This window comes from Phalacrocorax aristotelis, chromosome Z (assembly GCF_949628215.1).
Source record: "Phalacrocorax aristotelis chromosome Z, bGulAri2.1, whole genome shotgun sequence".
NCBI lineage: Eukaryota > Metazoa > Chordata > Aves > Suliformes > Phalacrocoracidae > Phalacrocorax > Phalacrocorax aristotelis.
In genome coordinates, this window is record NC_134311.1 from 72393425 (window position 1) to 72415036 (window position 21612).

At 45.2% G+C, this 21612-nt stretch overlaps 1 protein-coding gene across 3 annotated transcripts in view; it reads left to right on the plus strand.

Moving 5' to 3' along the window:
* The window catches only part of FAM219A (family with sequence similarity 219 member A), a 111515-nt gene that overhangs the window by 55082 nt on the left and 34821 nt on the right, over window positions 1-21612 (plus strand). For all 3 annotated transcript variants that reach the window (XM_075079926.1, XM_075079927.1, XM_075079925.1), the window contains exon 2: window positions 7316-7415. In XM_075079926.1, the coding sequence (XP_074936027.1) occupies window positions 7316-7415 (100 nt within the window). The remainder of the gene's footprint in view (window positions 1-7315; window positions 7416-21612) is intronic.

The window sequence follows — 21612 nt, forward strand, 5'->3', positions numbered from 1 at the left end:
ATGAGCAGTTAATGCTCTGGATCCAGCAGCGTGCACATGCTGATGAAAAGTGACAACCACGCCTTCTGCTGTGGTCACCATGTAATTCTGGAGTTCCTTCAACATGTGAGACACAGAAAAAAGACGGTTTCTTCAGCTCACGCAGAAAGAAGGTGAGCTGCTAGCCATGGTCCTTGGCAGTGGGTAGGGGAGTCTGGAGAACCTCTCGTTCCCAGGATAAACTGGTGTTCTGCCTAAAAAAGTCTGGCTTAGAAGGCTCCTCTCCTCTTAAGACAGGTGGGGGAAATGGACCTAAAAAGATTCGGGATCTTATCAGCTTGCACCAAATTCAGATCAGGCTGCCCCAAAACCAGATCACCTCTGTTGACTTTCGGTATGACAAATCAGTTCCTAACCTGGGCTTGCAACAGCAATTCCACAACTTCATCAGGGAAATGTACCACTCCTTAGCCTTACCTCTACCATTTTCTCTGATATTTCCTTGCAACCCTGCTGCAATTTAAGGTAATAGTTTCTTATTCTGGCAATCAGAAACATGAAAAAAAAATTACTCCCTTTTTCTCTGTGGCAGATCTTTCTGTATCTGAAGACAGCTATTGTATTACTCCTTAGTCTTCCCCTTTCTTCTCTGAACAGCCCCATTCTTCCAGTGTTCCTGGATGGTTATAGCTTCTAGCTTTTGTATGTGGGAATGCTGAGGGGATTACATCTTCCTTGAAATAATGGGCCCCAAAACTGTATGGTTAAGCTGAAGCCTGAGTAATGTGGAGGAGAGCATGAGAGTCTTTTGTGAGGTTTGTAGGTTCCATTCCTGCCATACATCCCTCTGTGATGCTTTCCTTTCTCTTGCTGAACATGCTATTATTGACCATTGTTCATCTGTATGGTGGATACATCTTGATCCACTATAAATCTCACAGCCTTTGAGCCTCTCGTTTTATGCTGTTTCTCACATAGACAGACTATGCACATCTTAGTTCCCAGTGTTTTTGCTCCCAGTGTTTTGGGTTTTTTTTCAGCACTTCATGTTCGTAGGTATTTCATGTCTATATTGTAATGAAACCTAGAGGCTGCAGAGATCTGTTGTCCAAAACACCATGAGGTTGTGCTTTTACATACCCACCTGTGCACATCAGAGTCCTCCCTCCCACTCCCCAAATCCTGCTGCCTACAACTGCATTTCTCAGGAGAACCTAATGCAGTACAGCTTGAGGCAGAGTGAATCTGCAAATGGCATAGGATTTTCTGTTCTTAGGGCAGAGAGACTGAAGGCATAAATATTTATTAGCAGGAGCAATGTTCTAGTCTGAGAGTCTGGGATGACAACATGGAAATGTAGAAACTTCTTGGTGACCCGAAGGTACCCCCTGTATTTGGGGTGCATGCGATTTCTGACTTGTTTTTCTGCTCAGTAAGTCAGTCTCTCATGCACATGACATGTCAAATTTTCCAGACTCTGTTCAATGTGGAAAAGAAGCAAAACACTTGGGCTTGTCCTTTCTTGTTAGTATTTGTTTGCAATGTGTGATCCACATGGGCAGCTTCAGAAAGCAGGAGTCTGCTGAGCTGCAAGCGCTCATTGTAGGCTGTCACACACGTGTTGGTACTAAGAATTCCAACATCTTTAAGTTGGACAGAAGACAGCAAGCACATCATCAGTTGGTACAGGAGAGAGACAAAGGTAGCTGGATGATACACCTGAGCAGTCAGCTCGTACTGATTCAGGTGATGATGATCAGACAGAAGCCTCTGAACTGTGGAGAGAAGTTGTGGATAAAGCCCTGTATATTGAGTCTTTCCTTGAGATTAGAGGGTAAGGGCAGTCATGCCCCTCTGCTTTTATCAAAAAGTAGACCTGCTTTAATGATCCTAGGATTTCCCACAGACAGCAGAGTGGAGAACATTTTCTTAGGGCTGTAAAAATGACAGATTTTTAGGATTGGGAAGTGTGGGCCGATAGAGACATCTTGGTTACCAGCTATGTTTTTAAGGGGCAGCTGAACACCACAGAAACCGCATTGGGCCCATTCCCTTCCACATGCACTGGGGTCCCAGAGGATTTGCAGACTGGAAAGCAGAGACTTGTTAGGCTTGCAAGTTGTCAGAAGTGTTGATTGTGAAGGAAGGCAAAGGAAGCTGCATTTTCCAAGATGCTACAAGGGTGTGTTTGTACCCAGCACCCAGCTCCGTTGCTCAGGGTGTAACTGCACAGTTTGCTGGCTGAAGCTATTTTCCCCGTTGTAGTCAGTGTGGGTCACTGAGAGAGGTAGACGATAAAGGGTAGAAAGACTATTGACCAGTGCAGTATGGCAGATGTTGTTTCTTGCTAAGTACTGCAAAAAGGAAAGGAGAAATTTAAAAACAGAGAAAGAATAAAAACCCCACTGAGCATGCCAGCTTCCTTAAACCCTGGATTTCTGTTTAAAGTGGTTTCGACTTCTCTCTGTTCCCCTGCATACCAAGGATTCACAGCACTCCTGCTCCATGAAGATTCATTGGACATAGCACATGGTATGCACCATAGGACATAGCTGTACCTAGCAGGAGGGCAGTTTTCGAGGTCCATTGTTTTGAGCCTATAGAAAAAAACCAAACTAGTAAGGAACGGCCCCACCGTTTGAATGCTGTGGCTGTGCATACCCAATTAAGCTGTGAGCATGTAGGGAGAAAACTTTGATTAAACTCTGGCCACAGCCGAATGTTCATGCAGTGGCCTGAATGAATATATTTTTTCCCTAGGAATGAAGACATAAGGAGTCCTCAGGAACAGAAAAAATCCCTTAAAAGTATTAAATTCCCATACCCATTTAGAGCCCCTGCAGCCACATCTCGGCACCTGCCTTTTGATTGGGAGTGTTGTGTTCCCCACAGTGAGCACAGAGCAGTAAGCATCATCTGTCCTGGGACCAGCCACACCACGTGGCTGAGATTTTGACATTGCGGTCAGAGCTGAATGCGTCAGTTTAGGGAGGCTTGTAAAAAAGGACAAAATTGCCAAGTGAATGCCAATAGCAAAAGCCCACAGTGGGTCTCAGTGTGCTCACAGGCATTCACAAGAAAAAGGCTAATTAATCAAGTAAATTTTTCTCTGGGTGGATGAGCCATAGAGAGAGAAACTCACCCATTCAGTATGCACAGAAGCAAGGTGTGTTCATGCAAAGAGGCAGCTCCAGCCGAGCTGATGTGGGAATGCTGTCATTCTTGCAGCCAGGGTTCTTACTATGGAGTCCTGTGTATTGCTGCAGAACGTATATGAAGTGACAGATGGGAAATATGACAGTGCCTCAACACTCCTGGGCCTGGAATAGATAGCCACTGGCACTGGGGATGCTGTCTCTGGCCCAGCTCTGTTTCTTCTTGGTTCCATTTTACTCTTTGGAGAGAGTGAGCCTGGCCCATGCACACAGCGGTGGTCACCCAGACTCTGCTGGTACTTTGTGATCCCTCTGTGCAAGTCATGGGTCTGTTGTGCAGCTGTAACATGTTCCCCTGCAGGTCTGCTGTGGAGGTGCCATGCTGCTGGGGCAGAAAAGTGTTGTTCCAAACCTTGGAGATGAATTCCTGGTGTGGACTGGCATTATTGTGGACTCTGCTGCTGTGTCCTTCATCATTCCCACCTCCAGTGGCAGAGCAGGGGTGCTCCACCAGCTTCCAGGTCTCCTCTGTAGTCAGAGGGGAGAGGGAGACACATCTCCAGGGATGGATTCATCTCCTTTTAAGATGGGTGTCTAAGACAGGATGGAATCGCTCTTTGACAATCATCTTTGTTTACTCCAGAGGTCTAGGAGGACTTTTCTATTTGTTTGGTCTAGAGCCCAGCTTTGAGATTGCTTCAGCTGAGTCCACTGGTCCAGGACCAGAGTCTAAATCCTCAAAGGCACCTCAGAACGCTTCTCCCTTCCCTCTGTTTATGAAAATGGATGTCTAATGTTACTGGCAGGTTACCCACAAGGAAAAGCTACTGTCAGCACATCAGTGTGCTGGTTTTGGCTGAGAAGGGGTTAATTCTCCTCACTGTGGGGGTCGGCTACCTTTCCAGCTTCCCGCGCTCTGCCGCGTGGCGGGGCGGGGGGCTGGGAGGGGCGGGGCCGTGGCGGGGGCGGCTGACCCCGACTGGCCAATGGCAGGTTCATTCCATACCACGTGACACTGTGACCAATATATTGAGGGCGGGCAGCGGCAGCGCGGGGGCGGCGCGGCGTCGGGTCGGCGGGCGGGGAGCGGCTGCGGCGCGTGCGGTTTGTTCCGGCGGTTCGTTCCCCCCCTCCCCCGGGGCTTTGCGCCTCTCGTTGTTCTCCTTTACATTGCATTTCTACTGTTTTTTCTTTTAATTTTAATTATTAAACTGTTCTTATCCCGACCCACGAGCGTTACCCTTCTGATTCTCTCCCCCATCTACCGGTGGGGCAGTGAGCGAGCGGCTGTGTGGGGCTGAGCTGCCGCTAAACCACAACAATCAGCTTCCAAGAAAGTTAGGACTGGTTTTGATTTAAAGAGTTTAAGCGTAATTTTAACAGTGTGAAGCTGAGCTAGTCCTGGTGGCCAAGCCCTTTCCCTGCCATGTGAACTTCTGGCTGTGAGCTCACGTGGCTCTACACTGCTGTGAGGCAGTATGTGGCCACCGCACCATGTCCTTTACTGTAATATGTCTACTGTAATGCCTTCCTGCAGCCAGCAGAATTGGGGCCCCAAGGACTCGTTTGTGTTCAGTAGCATTAGGAAGCATCCAGCTCTTGGAGTCATGCTCCTTAAAACCAGCTGTATCCTGCCTTTTCCCAGACTGTCAGAGAAAAGATTCTCATCCAGGAAGCCTGGACTTAGGTGGTGCCACCTACCTCCTTACACATCCCTCTTGGAGAGGTTGTAGCATGTGTGGGATACAGCTGCGTTGTCTGTATTATCTGGGCATTCCCATTAATATCCTTTCCTACATCCTGGATTCTGGTCTAGCCCCTTCAGCTGGGTGTGTTGGAGACTGATCCCATGTTACAAGGATACCACAAGAACTGGTCTTCAGATGAGATTATAGAATAGGTTCTGACACAGAAAACAAGGATGCCTATTTCAAGACAGATTAAAGGTCTCGCCTACCCCTGTGTCGTGTTCCCAAGAGGACAAGAGTAGGGTGGGCCCACAGTAATGCCTGCCTTGTTCCCCACCTCCAGCAATCTGTGCCTGTGAGCAGCCCGAGCCAGAAGCAACACATTTGGATTTGATGGATATTCCTTCCATTAATTTTTCTCACCCTTTCCTGAGTGCAGAGGGATGCCTTTTAGCATCCACAGTAGCACATCATCTTCTGTATGGAGAACTACTGAGTTTGTTTCCAGCTGCTGTGAGTTCACTGCTATATCGCATATCTCATGTTTGTAGAAAATACGGGCTAGCTGATCCCTGTTCACCTTTTCACCCCACTCAGGATCATTTAGACTTCTCCCAGAGCCCCCATCTGTTGTGTCTCCCTGGCTGAAGAGTCCTGGTCTGTCCAGCTGGTCATGTGATGGAGCCTGTCATCCGAGCTCTTTCTTGAGTAACAGTAGCTAGCTACAGCACATCATTTTCATTTATCAAGTTGGAATTGTTTTTCTTCTGTGTACCACTTCACTTTTAGCTTAATTTAATTTCAGTTGCTGTATTTTGTCACTTAGTGTGGTTATTAAAGTGGGATTTTTAATGTAAAATGCATGTGATTCATCATTTATGCCTAACTATGTTATCCTGGAGACTGGCTTGTTTGCCTGCAACCTGCTCTAACATTTTTAACCAGTCATTAAGCTGCTGCATTAGAGGAAAAGTGCAGCAATGACTGCATTAGAGGAAAGCAGAAGAAATTGCATATGGTTCAGCATTATCTCTTCAATGTCATTGAATGCAAAGTCTTGTAAGCACCATCCATTTTAAGTACTGCCAAAGTCTGTTGGATAGTGCAAAGGAGCAGAATTTCAATAAAACGTTATAACTCTACTTACATTATTTGACCAGTTTTTATTAAGTTAGAGCCTAATTCAAGAGTCACATTTTATCTCACAAGCACAGTGTATTAAAAAGAGTTAATGTGCACTGCAGAGAGTAGGCAAGAACTGGGGAGGAAGGGACAGTGGCTCACTGCGTGATGTTTTTACTGAGAGCAAAGACTGGTGGTACCTTGCTTTGAAACTTGGTGATTCTACCTTGCACTGACGTGCCAAATGATGGGTTGCGTTCTTATAAGAAATTGTGTACAAAATACAAACTCCAGAAACTGAGAGATGGACAGTATCAATTCACTGGTTTTGAATGGTATTTTCTAGCATCTATTTTCTGATTCTCTGTTCCGTTTCTTACAAAGTGATGGTTTCTTCAGATATTGGACCTAATACTGGATGTTAGTTTTCCCTGTGCAGTTCTACCTATTGTAAACCCAAATTTACTTCACACACATATATATATACTCACGCTCAGTTTATTTTCCATCATGTAGGTGGGGAGAACTGAACGTCTTCGAAAAATTTAGTTTTCACTATGATGCTAAGTAGAGACAGTTCCAGTAGGTTTGAAGTTTGGTGTGAAAGGACTTTATTTTTTGCAGTGCCAGAACTGCCTGAATTAGTAGTTTGGCTGTCTCTGAACCCTTTGATGTGCTATACAGTAGAGTACAACTCTACCTGGATTAGGTTGTCTGCAAGTAGGTGTGATAGAGTGGACTCTGTGTTTGCAGAGCTTTGGGTTTGTGTGGGGATTTCAGTGACAGTGAAGGGCACTCTGCTGACAGATACAGAAATTAAATCTTTCCAGTTAGCCACAAAATAGGTCCAGCATGGGAGGTACAGACTTCTTCATCCTATCCCAAGAGGAACCAGAGGTTGAAATCTCCTATTCATTCAATCCTCATTCCTTCTCAGCTGAGCTTTCACAGAGGTGGTCATGAGCTTTTTAGTTTTAATCATGACGTTGAGTGGTCCACTTGGAACTCAGCTGAAACTGTAAATGCGTTTCATACAACACCCTGAAGAGTCATCACATGAAAATGACTTGGGACTACTGCCAGCCCAGGCTGAATTTGAACTGATGACCCACCCCCCACATTATATTCCCAGTATGATCCATCATGTAAGCCTGACGATTAAATCTGGCATTTCCAGAGGTACTTCTATTGTACTAAACGTGCTTCCAAAGTTCTGTGTTTTGCCCCTGGGTTTCAGCCATTCAAAACACCGTCATGTCCTCTGCTCGCTCTGAATGTGGGTGAGGATGGACTCACCTAACAGCCAGTTAGAGAAGAGACTGCCTAACTTTTATCTAAACCATTCTGTTTTGTTTCCTTTTCTTTCTTCAGGACCCAACAGCTGCATCTATTTCGGACAGAGATTGTGATACGAGAGAGGGAGAGACTGTAGCCATGAACTATAAGCCGTCCCCACTTCAAGTGAAATTAGGTGAGTCTTTGCTGATGGAGAGTGAAAAGGCTGAATACATGGTCCGAAGTATGGTGAGGTGCTTGTGGGATCGTATGTAGATCTCCATGCATGTGGCTCAGCATGCCAGCTCAGCTCAAACCACTCACAGAGCAGTTTTATCATTGTGATTGCTGCTGCTGAGGAAACTGACCTACAAACATGTAAGGACCCTGTGTCTTGGACTGTGGTAGAGGAAGGAAGCTATGCCTTGAAAGGAAGGCATAGCTTTTTAAAACTGCAGATTTTTGTCAAGCTAAGATCAAGGCTTGGCCAGATAAAGAATGAATATAATATAGAGGGACTTGAAAAAGAAAAGACAGAATAACTGCAAACAAAAGGGAGAGGATCAGAGACTTGGGCTACTACCAGGAAATGGTAAAGCTGTATTACTGTGAGATGGAGGGCTTGTAGGTTTGTAAAGGTTCACATACAAACACTCATGCTATTTCTGAGAAATATTTTTTAAGTTCTGAAAGCAGAATCATCCAATTAGCACAATGCACTGCTTCCTCGCAAGGCTAAGGCTTACAAGAGGACAGCAATCCACACATGGCTGTTCTGCCTCCAAAACCTGAGCCACTATTGTGCCACACAACCTCAAGAACATGATGAAGGACAAGTCAAAGGAACAGTGTGCTTGTTGCTCAGAAAATGGATAAAAAATGGGAATCTAAGTCTGGAAAATTTCCCAATAGGAGCAGGAAGCAGTCCCCTGGTGGTCCTTCACATCAGAACAAATGACACTTAGAGGATGCTGCTGGAGCTGATTGAGGGTGACTATGTGTGTTGGGGGAAAGCTCTGAAAGAAGTGGGTGCCCACATATTCAGTGGAATAGCTCTGGCCCCTACCAAATGAGTGATAGGGAAGATCAGCAGACAGCAAAGGTTTGAAGAAGATTTGGGAAAGTTTGGGCATTGGTGTGTGATTATGAAGAGATGTTCTCAATAAATAGGTTTTACCCAAGGGCCTGCAGTACTACTGCAAGCACTGGTGTTGGCCTCATTTATAAGAGGACCCTTAAAGCAAACACCAGGAAAAGGCTGGGGAGCACTTGTGAAGTCTCAAGGCTCTGCCTGAGTATGCGGAAAATTGAATAATCAGACAAATCTGGTTATAGCATTGCAGAAAGGAATGCCACAGGGTAGACCTATAAGATGACAAAGTAAAAGAAGGTAGTTGAACAGGCAAGATCTCACTGAAAGACTGACTAGGAAGGAGAAAACAGAAATGTGGATATGCAAACGCAGCAAGATTATGTAGCAAAGTGGGGGACCTTGAGGTACTGATACAGGATATGAGCTTGTGCATTGGGACAGTAGATTTGTCCTGCAGTTGCAGTCATGAGTACTCTAAAACTAGTGGCTGCTTTTCAGGAAAAAGCAGGGAGCAGCAGTATGTGTTAATGACAGCACAACTCACAGTTTGGTAAAAGATTATCACTGCCAACATGCCATATGCCACCAGGATCCTTTTTCATTGCCAAGAGAGTTCTGTAATGTTATTAAAGAGATAATTACTGCTGCAATAGTTGTTTTGGGTAATTTAACATCAGGAATCAGGTTGGAGAGCAATTGGTACTATTATTGGTAAGCCTGAGATATTCTTGCATTTCTAGGCAATGAAAATATCCTCCAGAGATTCACTAATGTGACAGGAAATGGTGCTATTTTCAACTTGGCTTATGTAAGTCATGAGGATATATAGGAGATCTGATCATAGGAATTAGATTTGTATTCAAGGATAACAAGTTCAATTCATGCAAATTAAATGAAAAGGTAATTTGAGGTAGATCTGTAACAAACCTTGCTTTAATAAACTAAGTGCTTAAGCAAAGCCAGTAGACTGAAAAACCAAGGAACTCAAAACATGTCAGGTAGTGTTGAAGAAAGTATCAGAAGAAAGGACATTGCTAACTGAGTTCTGCAACAGACATTTCATTTATAAGTTCATTAATGACTTTGACACAAAAAGCAGGAGTCAGCAAAGAAAATTTAGTCATAGCATATTTGGGAGACATCAGTACAACAAAGACCCTGAAATACCGTAGAGAAAACACATGAAAACTAGAATAATAGAAATGAGGAAAATAAGACAGGAGAAACTCAATCTGCTGTAAAATAGCAGAATTTACTAACTGGAGGTGACTAAGGAAAAAGCAGCTTGTTACATTAGTTGATTGCAACATAACTAATTATTAAAATGAACTAAATATGTGAAAATATGCCATAGCCACACTTACGCAGAGCTTACCAGCTTTTTTCCAACGATCAGATAAAGCAGAGTGATTGGTCTTTCTGCCAGAATTTCTGCGTATCCACACAGGGAAAACTATATTTAGTGACTCATGGCTTAGACAGGTGTACTCTTCACTGGGTAAAAAACTGGCTGGATGGCTGAGCTCAGAGAATTGTGGTGAACGGAGCTAGATCCAGTTGGCAGCCAGTCACAAGTGGTGTTCCCCAGGGCTCAGCGCTGGGGCCAGTTCTATTTAACATCTGTCAACAATCTGGATGGGAGCATCAGTCAGTTTGCAGGCAACACCAAGTTGTGCAGGAGTGTTGATCTGCTCGAGGGCAGGAAGGCTCTGCAGAGGGATCTGGACAGGCTGGATCGATGGGCTAAAGCCAACTGTATGGGGTTCAACAAGGCTCAGTGCTGGGTCCTGCACTTGGGTCACAACAACCCCATGCAACGCTACAGGCTTGGGGCAGAGTGGCTGGAGAGCTGCCTGGCAGAGAAAGACCTGGGGGTGCTGGTTGGCAGGTGCTGAACATGAGGCAGCAGTGTGCCCAGTGGCCAAGGAGACCAACAGCATCCTGGCTTGTATCAGCAATAGTGTGGCCAGCAAGAGTAGGGAAGTGACCGTGCCCCTGTACTCGGCAGGGACTGACATGCTGAGGTCACACCTTGACTACTGTGTTCAGTTTTGGGCCCTTCTGTACAAGACGGATATTGAGGTGCTGGCGCGTGTCCAGAGAAGGGCAACAAAGCTGGTAAAGGGTCTGGAGAGCAGGTCTTATGAGGAGCGGCTGAGGGAGCTGGGGGGTGCTTAGTCTGGAGAAGGGGAGGCTGAGGGGAGACCTTATTGCTCTCTACAACTACCTGAAAGGAGGTTGTAGTGAGGTGGGTGTGGGTCTTTTCTCCCAATTTAGAAGTAATAGAATGACAGAAAATGGCCTCCAGCTGCATTAGGGGAGGTTTAGATTGGATATTAGGAAAAATTTCTTCACTGAAAGAGTGGGCAGGCATTGGAACAGGTGGTGGTGTCACCATCCCTGGGGGCATTCAGAAAACATGTAGACATGTGTCATGGTTTAGCCCCAGTCAGCAACCAAGCACCATGCACTTGCTTACTCCCCCAAAGTCATTTAGTCCATTACTTTGGGGTCCATCTCTCCTGGTGGTCACTCAGGGCAGGAGAGGTGGTGTGTTGTGTGGGCTTACTGGGCACCAAAGCCAGCTCAGGTCGGGTCACTGCTGCACTTGCAGTGCTTCTTGTAAGGCTTGTCCTCCATTGGTTCAGGTGGTTCCTGCTGTAGTAATTCCTATGAAATGCAACTCAAATCACAGGTTACAACAATGTAAAGGTAGAACCATTATAATCTCCACCCCTGGCCCCTTTGGGCCAGGTTATAGGTTTTAACATCACAATGAACTTTTCCCCTTGCTCCTTGCCTGGCTAGCAGCAAGGGGTTTCTGCTATAGTAATTTCCGTAATATGTAACTCAAATCCAGAGTTACAACAATTTAAAGGTATTTCCATTACAGTCTCCACCCCTGGTCTGTTTGGACCAGACCATCAGGTTTAACATTGTAATGAACTCCTCCCCTTGCCCCTGCTCCAGCTTGGACTTATCCACAGACTGCAGTCCCTTAGAGATGTACCTGCTCCAAGTGGAGCCTTACCCAGGAGCCACAGTCTCTCCAGGGGTGTACCTGCTGCAGCATAGACTTACCCACAGCCACAGTCACTTTGAGGTGCGCCTGTTCCAATGTGGCCTTCTCCATGGGCCACAATGTTTTCAGGGATATACCTCCTCTACCATGGCCTTACCCACAGCTGCTCCAACACGGCCTTGCCCATGGCTGTAGTCCCTCCAGAAGTAAACCTGCTCTGTTGTGGGCTTATCCATGGCCACACACTTTGAGGTGCTCCAGCATGACCTCATGCTTCAAGGCATACCTACTGCAGCACGGACTTATCTACAGCCACAGACACTTTGAGGTGTACCTTCTCCAACATTAACTTATCCTTGGGCCACAATTCCCTCAGAGGCATACCTGCTGTGACACAGACATAACCAAGGGCACAGATGCTTCAAGATATACCTGCTCTGGCGCAGCCTTAGCCACGGCCACAGATGCTCAGGGTGTCCTGCTCCCACATGGACTCATCCACAGGTCACAGTCCCTTTGACTCAAGATCACACTGGAGTTTCAGCCTGCCCAGTGCAGCAGCACAGAAACAGCAGCGATGCACAGGCCATCTGCCAGCCCAGGTGCCTGGCCGTTGCTGTTATCAGAATGTTCCCAAGCACATCAGAGTAAGATGAAAAGCAGTACAGCAGTACAGCAAGTAAAGAAAGTGAAAAACAGCCACTAATGAGCACTAGACTTTAAGGCATACAGTGTATGTATATACAGCAAGGTGACCATGAGCCATCACTGTGCCCTTGTGGCCAAGAAGGCCAACGGTGTCCTGTAGTGCATTAAAAAAAGTGTGGCCAGCAGGTCGAGGGGGGTTATCCTCCTCCTCTACTCTGCCCTAGTGAGGCCACATCTGGAGAACTGCGTCCAGTTCCAGGTTCCCTAATTCAGGAAAGACAGGGAACTACTGGAGAGAGTCCAGCGGAGAGCTATGAAGATGATGAGGGGACTGGAGCATCTCCCTTATGAGGAAAGGGTGAGAGACCTGCGTTTGTCCAGCCTGGGGAAGAGAAGACTGAGGGGGGATCTTATAAATGCTTATAAATATCTGAAGGGTGGGTGTCAGGAGGATGGGGCCAGACTCTTTTCAGTGGTGCCCAGCAACAGGCCAAGGGGCAATGGGCACAAGTTGGAACACGGGAAGTTCCACTTAAACATGAGGAAAAACTTCTTTGCTGTGCGGGTGACAGAGCAGTGGCACAGGCTGCCCAGGGAGGCTGTGGAGTCCCTTCCCTGGAGACATTCAAACCCCGCCTGGACACATTCCGATGCCCCCGGCTCTGGGTGTGCCTGCTCAAGCAGGGGGGTTGGACGAGATGATCTCTAGAGGTCCCTTCCAACCCCTCCCATTCTGTGATTCTGTGAAAGTGGGCTATTGGAAGGGTCTGAACAGTTTTTGCAGTAGATAGAGGTGTACCATCACCAGGACCTCCTTTCCGGCTAGTGCTCCTGCCCAGTGAACACTTGGTGCTGACCACAATATGCTTATGAATGTAATAGTGGGTGAAACCTACCTGCTTAAGAGGAATTGTCTTGCAAGGCTGATGAGCATCTTCCGGCCTTATCTCCAGAGAGGGGTCTGCTCAAACACTTCTCCCTCTGCCTGTGGAAACAGCGTGCCTCTTTATTTAGGTGAACACATATCTAGTGGCATTTGGATTGACTCTCTACTCTTAGCCATACCCAGATAAGCTCTAGGTAACCTGGGGCAAAACACGAGTTACGGTATTGTCCGTAGCCAGTGTAACATGCATTTAATCCACATCAGCACCTGCTGCTAATATTCTTAAAATCTGCCCGTCCTTTACAATTTTCAAGCAGTTTAATGGCTCACATGTCCCAGCTCTGACCCCAGCTTCTCCAACTAGATTTTTTTTGTCTCTTCTGCATTAAACTTGTCGGGATTTGGATTGGTTTTTTAATCTCCTTAAGGCTAGACAAAGTTAAGGTAATACATAAATGTTTAATAGCTTAACTGGCAGAGCCATTTTCAGGGATGGTAGCAACTAGCGTTTTAATCCTATTGCAGGTTTTCCATATGGATAGTGGCATTTTTCACTGTTAAATCAGAATCAATTGTTCAAATGTCAAATGTTCTTACGGAAGGTTGATAAATGTCATTTTTTGCTCTGTGAAGATTCATATATAAATCTGTCATATGTGCTTGCTGGAAGCTCGGTTCAAGTGAGCTCAATTAAATACCAACCCAGCATGAATACAACTTGTGCTTCCAGAAGCCACAGTGACTGAAGTGTGAGGTAAAGAGTGTGCTGTGCTGCAGACACAGATTTGTCCTGCAGCTTGAATGGTCTTTTCCTTGGTTGTTTCTCCCCCTCTGAATAAATACATTTGGCCATGAGTTTGCTTGGGGGGTCAGTTAGATACAAGAAAAGCTTCACAGGTGGCTTATATTTCTAGTCACTTCCTAAAGGTTACACCTGGTTTATAAATGGAACAGTAAAACATTCGGCTTGCTGCCGGGGCCACATCAAAATAGGAGAACCTCACACCAAGGGGAAATAACATCTCCCAGTTCACATAGTTCATCATCTTAAACCCTTATTGATATTATATCCATATTAACTATTTATTTCTTACTTTTATAACACTCCTGCTTTGTCTTTCTGTCAGGAGCTGCAAGGCTCAGCCATGCTTCTTTCTTTCTCTCAAATCACTTGATAAAGAGGCTCCTGACAGCACCGGGGTGGGGGCTGGGTGTACATTAGTGCTTAGGAGATGTCTCCAGCACATAGTTATTAGCAGGCATATCCAGATGGAGCACAAGCCTTCTGAAAACAGAAGAGAGTTGTGATAAGGAGAGATGGAGGAACAGAATAATTCCCAAGTGTAAATCTCAGGGGCTCTGTATCCACTGGAAGGCAACAGATCCTCATGGGATCCCCAGGAGACGAGATATTATTTTAATGAAGCTTATGCCATCTGTTTTTCTATTTTGCATTTTTTATTTCCCTTCTCTGCACTGAAATCCTCTTCCAGACAGTTTGTCTGTCTTACCTAGCAGTGGATGGCATTACAGTTTGTGTTGAAACACTGAGCAACGTGGCAATTTGGAGTGCTGCAGAACAAGCTACAGTGGGGATGGCAGTGGAGTCTTCATCAGCACATCCACCACACCAGGATCTTGGTAGTAAATCTCCTGCATCCTTATCTGCAGATGAGCATATGGCAGAGAGGCAGACAGGCAGCCTTCATCCCTCCAAGATACCTGTTGACTTAGATGTAAGCTCCTCCTCTCCTTGTACTAGACAAAGGTTAAGGCACTGTTTTTGGAAGATTGCTCAGTGAGGTGCCTAAAAGTTTGTGAAAAATGAGGAGTGAGGCAGACTGGGTCCCACCTTAAGACTGAGTGAGCTACATGCAGATGAGGTCCTGCTGTATGACCAAGAGGAAGCCTAGTTCATATTGATGCAGGCTTCAAAGCGTTTATGGGTTTTGTTTTAGATTTTCTTTGCAAAGCTTCTTGTAGAAAAATGACCTGAAATGCAAATGTAGCAAATAATTTTCATGCTTCCCTAGTTACTCTTTTGTTCCCCTCCCAGCTTAGATCTCAGGCTGTTATTTATCTTAATACCAAAAGCACAGTGGTGGATACTAGTCAGCCCTGTAAGGAGAAGCAAGTGTCACAAAGCTGCATTTGGTGTAAGCTGCTGCAGTTCAAATACAAAATCCACCAGCCTAACCAGAGATTTGTCTTGCTTCAAGAGGGAGGAAGGTGCTCTAACACTAACAGAGTAGAACTACTTCATTAATTAACAGGATACTAACACTTTCCTCCTGCCAGCTGCATTGTAGGATGTTGCTTTTGTTCTCTAGGAGACACAGTGCAGATTGCTCTTAAAGCAGGTCAGCCACAGCCCAGCTATTGCTGGGAAAAAAATTCTACTCTCTGGGAGCCTGGTCGTATTGGTAGGGTGAGCATAAAAGCCTCTTGGGTCACCCAGCCTGGCCTTTTGGCTTTTTGTATGACAGGAAGGAGATGAGAGCAAGTAAACGGCCTTAGCGGGGCCTGAGCCAAGCAGGTGGCTGAGGGAGAGGTGAAGGAAGACTTGGTAGAAAAAGTCATTCTCTGACAAACAACCATAGTGCTCATCCTTCAAGGAGACATCCTAGATCGGACCACCAAGGCTTCTTGTCTGCTTCTGCTTCTTCCTGTGTCAGTTCCGCCTTTCCATGTAAGGATGGAAAAACACCCTAAGATTTTATTTGGTGGTAGTGGAGGAATTCAGATCTCTGTCTTCCACAGTCTGTAGCTGGGGATGAGGATTCTGCATGGAGACACCAATTAGGTGCACCCACTTCCAAGCATTGAAGTGTTTTACTTGTGCTATTGGATTAATACCTGCTTGCTAACAAATAAAATTCTCAAACACCTCAAGCGAGTAACTGGAATCATGTTTGCTAAAGCAAGCAACTCCGGCAGGGGTAAAACAGCAACAGATGCCCTCTCACAAGGAAATATAGCATGTTGTTCCCTGGTGTCCTTGACTTGGACAAAGCTGCAAATCTAATTTTTGACTGGGTCCTATCTCGATGAAGATTGAAGTGAACAGAGGAGATAATCCATTTAGGGACAGAGGCTGATGACACATTTGTAGTGTTAGCTCCTGCCTTACAGCCTGCTGCTGTGCATTCATGGCAGATATTGTATTGCTGAACAGTCAGGGAGGAGTAGTACTGGGAATATCAGTCAATGAGCTGAGAACTACAAAGACCTCAGGGTTCAACAGAACAAAATTGGTGCATTTCTGGTTGAAATTTTACAGATGGTCTCTAATCCCAATAAAGGAGAGACTGCCTTTATCTTCCCATGTGGCTCCTGAGATGGATCTTGCAATAGGTGTAGTTAGTTAACCCTCTCTCCTTGGGCTGGGTGTGGGTTCAGAGCTTGTTTTAAAGCACCTCCATCGAAGAGCCACAAAGCACACAGCAGATCATCCTATCGCAGTGCTGTTCAAAAGGATAAAGGATACCTTGCTTAGAGATTCCCTTCTAGGGCTGCTTTTGCCACAGGTCAAGATGAAAAACTGGCACTGGGAGATGCAGTCCCAAACAGAGCAGGCAGCAAGCATCTTGAATAGGTACCTGCCTGCACCCGTGGCTTCTTTTCTCTTCCCAGTTTTCTTCTAGCCTGTGACTTCTAAGCTTTTCATACAGAAAACAGAATAATAAGGGGAGGTTGTAGCAGACTGGACAAATCAATGCCACTAGTCTGTCCTTTTGTCAGCACCTCAAGTACTGTACTATTCCCAGTTGCTGCTCTGTAACAAGGCGATTAATGCTAATTAGGTACAGCAGCTGTTGTTTCTGGGAAGAAGCTCTGTAGGTAAATTAAGGAAACATTTCATAAAAAAGCTGTAACCCTTAAGCTAGGTCCCCAGGTTCCAGCTCTATTGACAAAACTGCACATTTCCATATCCATAACTGTTTGCATGATGACCTCAAGTGACATCATTACCTTAAGTGTACAAAGCCATTTTACTCCCCAGAGAGCATCCATTTCCTTGAACACAGTCTGTACTTTGTGCTGGGGGGATGAGTAATGTGCAAGCCAGAGCGCAATGGCAATATAGCACTGCTATTGATTTTCTTCATGAAGGTAGAAGTGCAGCCTACCACTCAGAGGTCTCCTGGGGCTTGGAAAGAATTTATTTAAACATTATTTCATGTGTTGTTACTCTTCCCGTTTATAAGAGGAATTACACACACAGACTTATTGTAGAATCCTTCCTGTAGGGTATCTCCAGGCTCTTTTTGGAGGGGATGAGAGAGTGAACAGCTGCATCACATTAAGGGCACTAGGGCTGTCTTGCAGACAGAGCAGCAAAGATGAGAGCAGAAAAACAGTTGTGACAGGCATATTATTGCAGATTAATTAGAGGAGAAATAGAGGGGCAGAAAGGAAGAGATATGCGAGACACTGTAGCTGACACAAGCTTGGGTAAACAGAAAGCCATTAAGAGAAACTGGAACAGAGAAATTCACTGGAGTTCAGCAGAGAGCTCTGGGCAGGAGGGAGCATGTAAGTGGTTGAGACGGAGGGAGGGGAGGTACCAGTCAGCAAATTGCAGGAGCAAAGCATGAGAGCATGAATATAAGCTTGATGTGGCATGATGTTCATGAAACGAGCCTACTCTTTCTGTCACTGCAATTTGCCTTGTTTGTTGTGCCACCCCACCAGGCCTTTACCAATATGCACACCTGTCCCATCACAAGTTGCTGAGTACCCACGCATGTCGCAGGCCGATAGACACACACCCACTCACATCTTGTGTTGCACAAATCACTTTTGGCTAATATACCTTCAGATAAAAAGTCATGAAGGGGGAGGCTGTAAGGTAGCTGAATCATTTTGTTGGGCATTATCTGGCCATCCTTCAGCTACTCCAGATTTTTGTAGTACCTACAGGTCTTATAGTCTAGGAAAGAGACCTAAACCTGAAGATCTGCTTCTGGACAAATTATTTTCCTGTGTAATGAGAATGGGCCAAAACATCTGGAGTCTGAATGAGGGGTTTGTGCCTGAAGCAGAAGACCAGAGCTGCAAATTACAGGTTCTCTTCTTTGTCCTGACCCACCATAATCTGTCACCTCATATATGAGAAGCCGCTCAGAAGGCTGTGAGACAAAACAAATTAAGCAAATTATTGAGATTCTCTGACGGAGGGAAAACTTCAGTAATTGAAGTAGTGATGAGAATAAAAACTTAGGTAGCAAAGCTTAACCCCAGCAGGCAGCACCACAGCAGTGATAGGCTGGTGATCTCTTCAGAGGTCTCATTACACAGTACATATTACTCTTGTCACTGGTTTCTGTAAAGTACGTAGAGAGCTGGTTCAAAAGACCGTGATGTCCCCAAAGGTGATTTACACCTTGTTCCTGACATTAAACAGACTAACACCAGCTGAGTTGACAAGGCTGCCTGCTCAGGTGTTGGCACCTTTGACAAAATCAGAAAAGGGCAATAGTACTGTTTTCTGGCTTCTCAGAGCCCCATGTCTTTAAATGTAGGTTCCACCTGATCCTCTGGCCCACCACAGAGGAGCATTTCCCCAGTTCTGAATTATCTAGGTGTTACTATTTCTGTAATTCCTTCTGATGTCTCCATAGGTAGATGAGTTTCTGCATAGCACTCACGGGAATCAAGTAGACCCCAGTGTAATTAATGTAAACTGGCTCCAGAACAGATCACAGCATCCATGGACAGTATTGGATGATGCATTTTTAATGGGTTTGATTATTAATGATGAGCCTTAAAGTGTACCTGATGGTTAATTGAATTTGTTCTATTAAGCAATGTGGGCTCCCCCTTTGTCTTCTCTGTGCTGCACACTCAGCTCTTAATTGGGAAATGTTACTGTCTGCTTATTGAGTGTTGGGGCTAAAATGCTCCATCAGCAAATCAGGCCCTATTAAGTAGAAATAACACACACTTCTCAAAGAGAAGGGATTTGTGCAGGTATAGGAAGTTCACTGCAATTCTTTGTTTTTAACTGCTATCCTTATGGCCAGAGGATGCTCACAGTACCCTGAAAACTTCATGTTGCTTCTCTGAGACCTTAAAGGATCCTTTGGAGACTCAGAGCTCAGAAAAACACAGAAATCTCAGTGTGCCACAGCAGGAGAGCAGAATAGATGAGGATGTCATCAATTTCATGTGTGCTGTCAGTAGCAGGGTCCTTGTTAGGTGAGGGTGTCATGGTGGGCTTGGATGCAGACCTCGTCTGGGTATGAACAGAGAGCATCCAAGAAGCCCTTCTCTGAACCCAGGTTGCCTCCAAGTTTAGCAGACAGCGTTACACCCAGCTGTGCTGAGCAGAGCCCCGGTGCACCAAGCCCAACAAGTGATGCAGCTAAAGCATCAACTGCGTAGCCAAGCTCTTAATGTGGCAGTTAGGGAGAGGTATCACATGAAATGATGGAGAAGAGGAAGGACAGAAGCAGCAGTTACAAACTAAGCACAATTTTTGCCCAGTTAGCAACAGTCAGACTTCGTAATATCCATCAGTTTTGGTTCAGAGGTCTTGGGAGGAGCAATTCCTGAAAGCAGGGGGCAGCACAGAAGAAACCATGGGGGTTTCTTCTGTGTTTCTTCACGGAAGCAGGGCTAATTGAGGCAGGTCAAGGAGCAATATGGGCCTATGCTGGGCACATGCAAATGAGGCTGTTGCCTAGGTCAGCACACTGGTAGAAGCATCTCTGCTGCAGCTTCAGCTATTGTCAGCATCTGATCTTGGAGTCAGAGATACCACCAGCCTCTTAATGCCAGCCAACACCACTGCTTTATGGAGAAGTTTTAGGAACAGGAATTAAGCTGCACTGGAAATGGCGGGAGTAGTTGTGCAAAGAGGCTTCTGAATCTTGTGAGTCCTGGCTGTGACTGAGAGGGAGTTTTGCCTGTTCCCTGATAGTTGCTTCACCCCTAGCAGTGATGAGGCAGTAGCCTCTCCAGGAAGGATCACAGCCTTTCTGCTCTGCTGTGTGCAGAAAGCCTCCTGGTACCTCTCCTCCTTTTCTTTCAAACCTCAAGCTTTTGGCACAGCTCTTTTCTTGTTCTGCTTGGCAGTCATTCTCTATAACGCAGGTCTCACTGAAGGAAAATAAAGCCATTTTTATAGATGCCACATATTTACCAAAATAAGATTTTATTTAAGAAGGTGTAAAGTCACAGCAATAATTGGACAGTCTGATCCCATTTCTCCAGTTGTTAAACAGAACTATCATTCAAAAAGCTTTAATTACTGCCTGAATCATGGCTGAATTGCTTGTGCTGAGGGTATGTATTTATTGCATCGTTCATGGAAATGAGACATTGCAGTCTGGTACTGTGCAAAATAGCTGTAGTCCCCTTCTTGAATCTTCTTCCAGAAAGAAAACCAGGAATTATTCATCAGATTTTAAAACATTGGAGCATTCCTCAAACACTCTTTCTAAATTAACCTATAGAAAAACAAAGCCCCACAGACAATATTTGCATCCTTTCTCCAGGTCCAGTTACAAGGGGAGAGGAGGGGTAACAAGTATGTTCTTGGCTGATGGATCTAAGTCTTCATATATTTGCTCGAATAATCATCCCCAGCTTCTACTGTGTAGCCATTGCAATCTGTTCATTTCTGCCTCCAGCCTCAGCGCAGTATGAGTAGTAGAATCCTGTTCACTCTGCTTTGCAAACTGCTCCTCTCCCAGGCTTCCTCCCACTTTCTACATCAGTGAAACCATCCAACCTCACTTTTTAAGACGGCACAGCTGAGCCATTGTCTCTCACTGACTCCTACCTTCCTCTTCAAGTCCCTGTCACCCATGAACTCTGCCCAAATCTTTTCCTTTCTTTTTCTTTTCTTAACTCTGTGCCTTATTTTTTCCCTCTCTCTGCTTACCTTGACAAGAGCTTGAATTGATTTAGCCTAAGCTTTGGGAATAGGGAACTGTTTAAATCCTCTGTCTTGTAAAGTACCACTGTTTATAGCACAACAAAATAAATCCTCTACAGGGTTTTAAGGCAGCTCTACTGTAAACCCAAACCATCATGTTATATTTGCTATAACTTTGATTTTTTTCCACCTTCTGCTCTAAATGCAAGACAGTCCCCACTTCTTCCAAACAACCTACATACACTCTTTTATGTTCGCTGCTATGAAGTTACTGCAATCAGGTCAGCAGGTGTTGATGTCTTTTGGAGGAATTATGCAGTTCTTTGTCTGGCTCAGTAGTCTGAAGCTCATGAGCTTAAAAGCGCCTTCTGCCATGAGTAAATGGTGAGCTGGCTATGAGAAGAAAGTTTAATCACACCAGGTGTTTCTGAGCTGCAGGCTGCTGGCAGCCCCTTCGCTGCAGCAGAGGTCCCATGTAACACCAGCCGTTCTGTGCCAGAAAACAGCCCCTCTCTGTCCTCTGTCACTACCCAGCCTGAAAGTAAAAACCAATTTTCAAAAAAGAGATTTGCTGTGATTTATTTTAAATACTAGTTGTAGGGCTAAGAACCTGAGAGAAGGGATGAATAGTACAAGCGAGACAATTGTACTTTGTATAAGTTCATCTGAGAAACCGTGTTTGACATATTAAATAACACTGTGCTAAAAATGTCTTGAACAAGACTAGCATATTTCATATTTAAAGTGATGCTGTCAGGCATGGGTAGTTTGAGTCCAGAACGGAGGCTGCTTTTAAAATCAAGATTTTCAAGTTTTGCTTAAAATTTTTAAGGAAAAACCAGGCATCTTGGGCTTAAAT